The 10444-nt window shown below is 57.9% G+C and overlaps 1 protein-coding gene across 4 annotated transcripts in view; it reads right to left on the reverse strand.

The window, feature by feature from the left end:
• TP73 (tumor protein p73) overlaps positions 1-10444 on the reverse strand; it is a 25658-nt gene that overhangs the window by 11505 nt on the left and 3709 nt on the right. For 2 of the 4 annotated variants that reach the window (XM_042031966.1, XM_042031965.1), the window contains exon 4: positions 6551-6796. In XM_042031966.1, coding sequence (XP_041887900.1) covers positions 6551-6796 — 246 coding nt within the window. Of the gene's footprint in view, positions 1-6550; positions 6797-7081; positions 7168-7861; positions 8074-10444 lie in introns of those variants that run through there. The other 2 variants (XM_042031967.1, XM_042031964.1) reach the window with 2 other exon arrangements.

Here is a 10444-nt window from a genome sequence, read left to right on the forward strand (position 1 = left end):
ACCCACCTCCCTGTGCCTCCAGTCCCTGCACCGTGGTGGTGATGGATTGAGGTGATGGCCATAAAGGATGCCCCAAAACCCACCTCCCTGTGCCTCCAGTCCCTGCACCATGGTGGTGATGGATTGAGGTGATGGCCCTAAGGGATGCCCTAACACCCACCTCTGTCTCCCTTCAGTCCCTGCACCGTGGTGGTGATGGCCATAAGGAACACCCGCCTCCCTGTGCCTGCGGTCCCCGCACCATGGCAGCGATGCCTTGGGGTGACACCAAGCCACCACCAGCTGTGCCCAGGACAGGGGGTCTCAAGGCACCCAGCAGAGCCCCTCTGATCACCCCAGCCATCATCAGCTGCAGGGGACCTCTGTCACCCACAGGTCCCCCAGCCCTACAGACCACTGAGGTCTCAGGGCCCCCGCTAGAGCAGCACAGGGAGGCTACCAGTGCTCCAGCCTGCATTCTTCTACCTTAATTAGCATGCCATTACTGCTAATTAAAATCCCTTGGTTCACCCGCAAAGGAGTCCTCTCCCTGCCTTCCAGTGAGCACATCCTTAAAATAACTTCCAGCTGGGATCTCTCTCAGTCACTGCTGAGCCAGCGCTGGCACTTCTGGGGTTTAATCTCTTCTTGTAGGTCTGACTCCCTCTGTGTGGTAGATGCTCAGATCCCCTGACCAAGCCAACCCCTTCTCTCCCACCCAAAAAGGAAGCCACAAATCCAGCAAGGAGGTTACTTCACACTGCCAAGGATGCAGGGAGCGGGCAGGAAGGGAAGGGGAAGGGGAAGGGAAGGGAAGGGGAAGGGGAAGGGAAGGGAAGGGAAGGGAAGGGAAGGGAAGGGAAGGGAAGGGGAAGGGCAGGGGAAGGGAAGGGAAGGGAAGGGAAGGGAAGGGAAGGGAAGGGAAGGGAAGGGAATTGCTGCTGGTCTTGGGAATTGCTGCTGGGAATGAAATATGAAAACCAGCACAGCTAAAGCAGGGTTCAGGGGAAACCACAGGCTCTGGAGCATCCCAGGAGGGCTGTGCCATGGAGGAGGGGCTGCTCCTCTGCTCTCTCTCAGCTACTGCCTGAGTGGGCATGGGGAGTGAGTGGGTTTGCCAAGGGCACACCAGCATCCTTTCCCCCTCTCATGCACCAGAGATCAGGGCTCCCAACTCTCTCCCACCTCTCCTGCCTTCCCGATGGAGCAGCATTGCCAGGAAGCCATTCCCTTGACCTGTGCATACCAGACACGTTCAAGATAATGGAGCTGATAGCGGGATCGTGTTGGAACATCACACACTGAATTCCTTTGCCTTTTTTTCTTAATTCCGTTGTGTCTGGAGCTCCTGGAGCCTCATCCACACCCTGAGAAAGCTGGTGGAAAGCCTCCAGTGGGTTGGCTTCGATGGGTTTCAGAGAAGGCTGGTGCCGAGGTTGCTTTCCTACTTCTGGCATGGCAAAATACCCACGCTCATCTGCACACTCAGAGCGTCCTCAGGGCGTGTGGCCCCTGATCATCTCCAGGCCACGGCTGTTGGACAGCAACCTCCCTGGGATATGGGAAAGTGCCAGAGAGAGTTTGCAGAGGGATCTCTTGGACTGTAGATGCTCCTGAAGGTTTTCCCCTCCTCTTTATATCTGCCTCTACCCCAACAAGCCTCAGACAGCGACCAGCAAGGGAGAGCCTGCCTCCCACCACACCAATTACTCCCATCCTCCTCATTCAGTTGGGACAGAGAAATCATTTCAGCTCCCCAGTGCCCGTGCTCCAGCTGCAAGATCTATCAAGCAAGTGGAACCAGTTCCGCACTGCCATCTCCCACTGGCCGAGCACTGGGAAGCAGACTGGTTTGCTGTCCATGGCAGCAGGAGCAGCTCTCCTTGGCTGTGGACCTGTCCAGCCTTTCCCTCGCAGGCTGTTTGCTCCCCGAAACAGCAACAAGAGCCTGGGAGCGGTTCGGACCCTCCATGCCTGTGTCAGAGACCGCCCTGCCTGCTCAGCTCGGGGGCTTGTCCGTCTCCCCCCGGCTCCAGGGGCTCCGTGTGAGCCCGGGCAGCTCCCCCGCACCACGGCCCCGAGCCCCCACGTCCCTTTGCAGCCCGGCCGCGGGAGGCCAAAGACCCCATTAACACCTCTGCAGCTCCGGCACATGTGACAGCGTCCGGCGGGGAGGGAGCCCCGCTCCGCCGCCAGCCCGACTTGAGAAAAATCCTAATTATCCGTCAGTTACCAGCTGGCTGGCGTGGCGAGGGGCTGCGGCGAGAAAACCGCCGCGATCGGCTGCGGCTGCAGCGTGTCCGGGCAGCTCCGGGCAGCGCAGCCCCGGTGGCCCCGGCGGGCGGGCAGGATGCCGGCGTGCCCCGTCTTGCCGTGCCGCAGCTCCCGGTCCTCGGCCCGCCCCGCCGCAGCAGCCTGCCAGAGGGGGGCTTCCAACCCACAGGGAAAACCTTATTTTCGGCATCTGGCCGTTGCTCTCTGCGATAAGAAGGCCATTAAAAATGAAAAGGGAGGTGGCAGCAGCCTGGAGGGCTTCTCACAGCACGGACCGGCGCGGCTGCTGCCGTCCAGAGCTGGTGGTGACGCGCAGTGCTCAGCCCAGGGGTTGGGACAGACAGTGTCACCCACCACTGCCCAGAGTCCCTCTGCGAGGGCACACCTCAGTCAGTCCCAAGGCTTCACCTTTCTCTGTTCACCTCTTTTCTAAAATTAGAAAATCAGCGTTTTGAGGCAAGAGAGAGCGGCTGATGATGCTCCGGTCCCATTGCCCACAGCGCTGCCCTCAGACCCCTTCCTTCTCCTCCTGCATTGAGTCAAAGGTTTCTGCTAAAGCACATCTTATCTCTGGAGAGATATGCAGACTCCTCATTTGAATCCTTCAGGAGCTGGGATTCTTTGGGTACATTCCTTGGTAAATTGTTCCTATGGTTAATTATCCTCACTGCTAAAAAAAAATATTCCACCTTGTTTCTAGTCTGAATTTGCCTGGCTTCAGCTTCCAAGTGTTGGATCTCATTATGTCTTTTGCTATTAGATTAAAGAGCTGGCTGCTATCAGGAACCATCTCCTGGACACACCACGATTGAGCCCCCTTGCTCTTCTTGGGGGTAACTTCCATGCAGAACATTTCTCTGGTGTTGCTCTACAAGGCATCTGTTCCAAATCGTTCATCTTCTTCGCATCTCCCTCCCAAGCCATGTCTGTTCTGTCAGCAGAAGGTTTGAAGTGCGGACAGGAGCACTGTGTGTGTGTCAGGGCCTGGGGACACTTTGCTCCCCTGGGTGACACTGGCTTGCCCAGCCCTGCAGAGCAAGCACTTGTCCAGCTCACTTGCCCAGAGTGGCCAGCTCACCTGGTCCTTAGGAGCCTCCTCTCCTAAGTGAGGGAGAATGGATAATGCCACATGTTCCAGAGGGATTCAAGTCCAAACCCTTCAAAACCAGGAGGCCATTGGGCTACACACTTCCATCAGCCAAAGCTCATGATTATATCAAAAAATGATGCTGAATCGTTTGACAAGGTGACTCACACAAACCATTTGCTTTGGCACTGCCTGCTCACCAGCTGTCCATTCCTCCGTGGCCAGATCCTCCATGATTCAACCCCAGACTGCAGGAAACCTTCAGCTGAGACTCCTTCCAGTGCAGGAAGCTCCAAATTTCTGCTCAGCATGTTGGCTCTGCCGAGCTTGTGGTCAATGCTTGGTGGAAATTGATCAACCATCCTGGCATAAATTATTGGGCACAGCGAAGCTCAGCGTATCAAAAGCCATGAGGCTTCTGCAGGAGGAACAGGCTGGGTTGGTTCTTCCCAAGTGCTGCCCCAAACCACACGTGTCCTGCAGAGCACCGGGACAGTCGGTGCTGCTGTGCTTGGTGTGACCATTACTGCGCTGTCACATGTCCCTCTCTGTCCCCAGCCCTACTGACCGGACATTTACCTTCCCTTCCCAAGTGCCTGCATCTGCCAATGGCTTTTCCTTATCTTCCATGTGTGCTCCCACCTCCTGTGGAGGCTCACGCTGTCCCATCCAGCATTATTTGTGTGTTCACTGACAGCATGGAGCACGTTTGTTTTGCTGAGCTCCTTTCCCCGTTAAACCAGGACGAACTCTCAGGTGTGGCAGTGGCGCTGCAGAGCTCACGGTGAGTGGGAGGAAGGCAGCAATTTCATCTTCCAGCACTGACCATGCCTGTGACAGCCCCAGCCAGGAGGACACGGAGTGACACCAGCTGTCACCGCAGCAGGACCATTCCTCACATGGCACCGTGGCAAGCCGGACACACTGCACCCACCTTGGCAATCCTGCAGGAATCACTGCTTCAAATGAAACGTCCCCTGTGCTTTCCAGGGTGCCAGATGCTGCCAACCCACTACTGCTGCCCACAAGGCTCAGCTCCAGCACAGGTGGGCACTGGCCCTGCAGCCAACCTGCTCTGGGGGATGCAGCCACCCCGGCATGGTGGCTCAGAGGGCCACACACCTCTCACTGCCTTCCCAAGTGTTAAAGTCACTTCAGGCACTCACATCCTCACTGTGGACCCTTCCTAAGACCCTTCCTTGCAGCCATGGCTCCCAGCCCCGGCTGGTGGGCGCATCCTCCCCGGATGCTCCCAGCCACTTCTAGAATGAGCGTGTTCTCCGGGCAGCTCCCGGGTCCAGCTGCTCTCCTGGCATCGTGTGCCTGCCCTGATCTCCCTCAAAGGCCTGGGAAAAACAGCCATATGCTGTCCTGGTGAGGACAGGAGCTCCCAGTGGGACACGGCAGTTCCAGGAGCACAGTGTGATGAGGGACAGCCTGAACTCCCTTTAGTTAGAACCGCGGAAAGATCCCAGGGGAATGGGATGGCTTTCAGGAGGGGAGCCCTGCTGCGCTGCGTCTGCTCCATCCCAAAGCCATCCCCCGGCACTCCTAGCTGGGGACAGTGGCAAACAAACGAGCATCGGACACGTTCTGGTCCCCATCCCAGCATGTCGGGACAAGACACCCTGCAGCGCCTTGTTTCGGTTTCCATTGGGACGCGTGAGTGGCACGGGAATGCCTCCCTTCCCTGTGCAGCTTTACCTGTAACTGAGTTATCCCCCAGGAGGGATAGGAGTGGGCTGGAGTCACATCCTGCCCGAGGACCTCTGGTTTATTCAGTTCCTAATGAAATGCATCCCTGAGCAACATCCCGCAAGGAAAGACAGTGGAAAGAGTGGAGACTTTACCACCCCTACGAGGGCAAGTCCTGTTTAACCACGGCGCTGCCCCAAGCCCCCGGTGCGTGTGAAGCTGCAGCCACCGGCTGCGGGGAAGCTGCTGGGCTGCACCAGCCGGGAATTCGGCTGCGTTCAGCCGCCCGACCGCTGCCGGCTCGCTGCTGCTTTCCCACTCCACACACCCACTGGCTTCCGCAGGACACAGCCCCAGCGCTGCGGCCGCTACCGGAGCCCGTCCCCTCCTGCATCCTCCCCAGGACAACCGGGAGCATCTCGCCGGCCGCTGCCTGGGGTGTCCCTGCACGACAGCATCCAAGGATGCTTTCTGTCTCCCGCAGGAAGGACCGTCTTGGCAATTAAACACGTCACCTTCCGCAAACAAAGGTCATTATCACGCCCGGGGCTTAAACATCGCTGGGCTGCTCTGCCCGTTCCATGACAGTGTCAAACCGCAGCCCCGGAGGAAACTGCTGCTGCTGCGGTGTGTCAGTCGTCCCGCCCCAACCTTCCTGCTCTGCCAGTGCTTCCCGAAGGAGAAAACCCGCCCGTCTCAAGCGTGGTGAGCGGCTCTCCCCTGTACTCCAGAGGCACCCGCTGTGGGAATGCCTCCGGCACCGGCCACAAGTGCTGGTTCTCCTTAAAAACGCTGCGCTGAGCCAGTAGCAAGGATGCGAATTTAGCACCTTTTGCCACAAAAAGCAAAGCAGCCCCCGAGCGCTCTGCCCAGTCCCTGGGTCCCTGCTCGCAGAGCCCTCCTGTGCCGGGCAGCAGGAGGGCGGTCGGAGCAGCCGTGGACCAAAGCTGCATCCCGGCTCCCGAGCAGACAGCACGGAGCTGTGCAGCCATCCCTCTGTGCATCAAAACCTACTGCGCTTAAAAGCCCGCTCTCTTATTTGCTGTGACTTACAGGGATTACATTACTCCTCTAGTACGGGATGGAGAAGGACTGTAAATGACAAGCAGGCACTTACAGCGAAGCTGGGAGACACGAGCCTCGTCTCTGACAGCACCCGCTGGCAAATACGCCGGGAAGCACCGTGAGAACAAGGCAGGTACTTCCCCAGGACATTTCTTTTCGGAGGACATTTACCCACAGTTCAGGGAATTGCGGCGGGAGAAGTGACATTCCAGCCGCTGTGCTTCACAGCCCTTTGGGAGAAACCCCCTGGAAAGCAAGCGCCGATGTTTCCAGCACGCTTTGCTTCCCAGAGCCACCGCCTGCGCCGGTGAAGTCCCCATCAGTGGGGGCTGCATCCCGCAGCTGCCCCGTCAGAGCCTCCCCACCGCCGCCGCGCTGGGTGTCGGCGGGGAGGACGCGGCCGGTGGTGCTGAGCATCTCCCTAGCCAAGGTAGAAGACACGAAACTTACTGTCCAGGTGGCTGACTTGGCGGTGCTGGACTGCTGGAAGGTCACCTCGAAGTGGTGGGGACCAGGGTAGTCGGTGTTGGAGGGGATGACGGGAGCCGGGGACATGGCGTCGAAGGTAGAGCTGGGCTGCGAGTAGGGCGAGTGCGTTGGGACATTGGAGGTGTGCTCGGAGCTGTAGGGGCTGGTGGAGGCTGCTCTGCTGCCGATGCTCTGATCCATGCTGTTGTTCAGCAAATTGAACTGGGACTGGAGGAAGGGAAAAGGGGAGGAGGGAAAAAAGAAAACACCAGCCAGTTTAGAGACAGGGAAACCTCAGCCACCTTACTCCAGGGCTGGGGTGTCCTGTTACAGCCTCCTTAAAGGGCCAGCGTGCAGGAGGGGAGCCAAAAGAGCTGGTCTGGGTGGCTCGGGTTTTCCGACAGGTCACCACTTGTGTGAGGGATAAACTCCGTGTGCTTAAATCACCCCCCTCGAGCTGCTCCATCCTCGCTGGAGGCAGCGAGGTGCCACAATCCCGGATTTCTAGCGCACCTGCCTTGGGGAAGCCACGCTTCTGACAGCGGCGAGAGGGCAGGGATGTTGTGGGGTTTGCTCAGGTGTGGGAAATGTCCCTCTGCAGGCAGGGAGTGACAGCCCTGTCCTGCACGCAGGGCTCTTCTCCACGGTGTCCCTTCCAGCAGCCAGAGTGTCACAGCTCGGTGAGGCCACCCTGCCAAGGAGAGCAGCAGTCCCTGGCGATGACATCGCTCCATCGCGACGGCGATACCGAGCGGGCGTCCTGTATTCCGAGCTGTCCCTCGTGTGCTCGCTGGTCACGGACACACACCTACACACCGCTCCCGGGAGTGCTGCCCTGAGCCAGCCAGCCCCGAGCAGTGATTTGTAGCTGGTTTCCCAGCGGGATGTTTGCTCCCAGGGCCCGATGCTGCTCTAATTTGGGGAAAACCTCAAACCTACAAAGCACGCGGCTGCGATGCAGCGCACTGCAGGAAAGTCACAGGGCAAACGGACCCACTTAGGCAGGTCCTGGCTCTTATTCCAGACCTGTTGGACCAAATCATGACTTTTTACAATTTTTTCCTTATTCCTCCTCTGACCAATTACTCTCAGATTCTTCCAATAGGAGCTGGCAGCTCCTTTACCCGCAGGCACAGCCCAAGCACAGCGACATTCCCAAGAGCCGTGTGGCTAAAGCGACCTTAGCATTTCATTGGAAAATCAGACTCAAATACAACTGTTTCTCAGAGCAAGTGGAATGGTTTTTTCCCCCAGAAATCTGCAATTCCCGAGTTGCTCAGGGGTTGCTCTCACCCTGCAGCCCCGAGGCAGTGGCAGTGCTGGTGACCACGCGCAGTGTCCAGTGCATCGCCGTGCGTCATCCTCGCTCCCTGCACTGGAGCAGCGACACAGCCCCCCTTGACTGCCCTCATGCCTGGCAGGGACTGTCCCGTCCCTGTCCCCAGCACCCACTGGGGCAGCTCTGGGAAGCCAGGAGCTGTGGAAGCAGCCATAGGCACAGCCAGCAGGCTCAGCCTTCTCCAAAGGGCAGCAAGGCTCACGGCTCAGGAATCAGGAGACGTGTTTTAACTTGGGATCCCAACCTCACCCAACCCTCTACGATGTGGAATGGTTTAAAGGCAATCATCCTTCTCCAGGGAAGTTCTCCTGTTGCCTGCATCTCTCACAAGGTCGTTGGAGCCTGTGACTAACTGGAGGAATGCTGAACAAGATCTGGCTTGCTTTTACACATCCAACCATTTTCTCCCCTAAAATATGTGCCTAAATCCCTCTATTCCTCTTTGCCGCTCTATAAATAGCCCAGCCGAAGACAAGCCAAGCTTTCCTTAATCCAGGCTTCACCTGGAGAAAAACTTATGAGAAACTCTGGCAAAACAGGCACGTTAGGAAAGCTCTTGCCATCCAACTGGGAAATGCAGCTGCCGTGGGGAGCAGTGAGGTGGCACAGGCAAAGCTCAGGGATCAACCACGAGAACAGCAGCAAGGGAAAAGGGATTGCTGCAGAATGGGGCTGCACACAGCCCAGATGATCCAGGAGTATCAGGACTGAGCTGTTCTGCTCTCATGCTGAGAGCCAGGACCATTCATGGCTGAAGCCTGTGGCTGTAAATGGGCAAGTGAATGGGGACCCACCACAGAATGGAGCATCCTGAGCTCTGCATGGGAGGAAACCTTCCCTCAGGAAGAATGATGAGATAGGAGACCCAGGGTATCACCTCTGCCAGCCAGGCTGCCTGCCCTGAGCTGGGCTGCCTTAGCACAAAGCAAGAGGCAGCATCCTGAGTGCTTGGGCTTTGGGAATCTGCTGGCATAGACATCCAGAGTCAGGTGCATCGTTTGCAGGGCAAAACGATGGACTTGCTGTTCAAAATTGATGACATTATGGAAACATTCCCCTAAAAGACCAATCGAAGGCAGGTGTGTGTGTGTGTGTGTGTGTCTGTAAATATGTACCTACACACACAGGAATAATTATTCACACAACTGCAGCAACGACCTCCCACGGAACAGCCCCGACAACGGGACACATGAGCTTGGTACCAACACACTTAAGGTAAAAACCAGGAATGAAGTGATTTCCTTCTATCTCCAACTGCCTCTGTGCCTGTGCTGGACTGTTCTGAATGCCAGGGATAGACACAACCCCCTTTCCCTAAGGAAACAACCTCAGCGCTTGAGGACAGGGCTGGGAATGTATTACCTGCAGCACAGGTCCTGCTTCACCCGCTCGACCCTCCCAGGGATCCCCACCAGGGAAAGGAAGCCTGCCAGGGGAGGCAGGAGTGTGGTGTGGGCTTGGCTGGGGAGGTCAAAGTGGTGCTGGTGGTGTCCAGCACCTCCAGGTGTTCCTCGGATGGATGCTCCAGCTGACATCCCTCCCACCTGGGTACACACAGGTAGGTGAGCCTACACCCCTGGCACCTGAGGCTCAAATCACACCTTGGGCTCTGCAAGCACCAGATGGGGCAAAGCAAGAGGAACAGTGACCGATCACTGAGGCTGCAGCATCCTGCACCAACACGGCTCGTGGCTCATGAGCGGGGCTGGACCAGCCCCAGCTCCTCCGTGCAGCTGCAGCATGGGGATGGGCGTGCGCTGGGACAACCCCTGAGCATCCTGGGCAGCAGCAGCCAGGCTGGGCAGGCAGAGCCAGAGCAGGTGCCCCAGCAGTAGAGGATAATTCTAAGCAGAGCATCAAGGCAACCCCCGCCCACAGCAAGCAGCACCTACCGTGGTGTAATGCTGCATCGGGTCGCTGATGTAGAGCATTTTAGTTGTCTTGGGGTTCACGGAGCACCGGGAAGCCTCCTGCCACGGGAGTCATGGGGTCGGGGCGGTGGCCGGGGTGGGGTGGCGGGTGGGACGAAGGAGCGCGGGAGCGGGGCCGGGCAGGCAGCGCCAGGGATGCTGCGCCGGCCACCCGTGTGCCGCCGTCTGTTGGCTTTTTTGCTTTTTTCATCTCCCTTAGTTCTGTCAACTCGCTGCATCCAACAACAAAACGGGGCCCACCCCTTCTGTCCCTCATGACTATTCATTAAAGCACAGGGCAGGCCCCAGCTTGCCCAGTGATGGACTGGGCGATACCAACCATTCCCACTGCAGGGAGAGCGGGGGTCCAGCTCCACCACCAAACCTGCCCGCATCCCGCTCTCAAAAGCTTCTTCCAGCCACACGGGGCTGGAGACCTGCTGGGCTGGCACCTGTCACCAGCACACGGAGGTGCCCACCCTTGCCCTGAGCAGGCAGTGCAGTGACTCTGTGAGAGCTCCGTGTCTGGGAGATACGGAGCTGTCTCTATCTGGATGGACAGATACGCATCCATGGTGAGGATGGATGGATGGATGGATGGATGGATGGATGGATGGATGGATGGAT

This window comes from Corvus kubaryi, unplaced genomic scaffold, assembly GCF_017639235.1.
Source record: "Corvus kubaryi isolate FWS band 111438036 unplaced genomic scaffold, C.kubaryi_AGA036_p1.0 37352, whole genome shotgun sequence".
Lineage (NCBI taxonomy): Eukaryota > Metazoa > Chordata > Aves > Passeriformes > Corvidae > Corvus > Corvus kubaryi.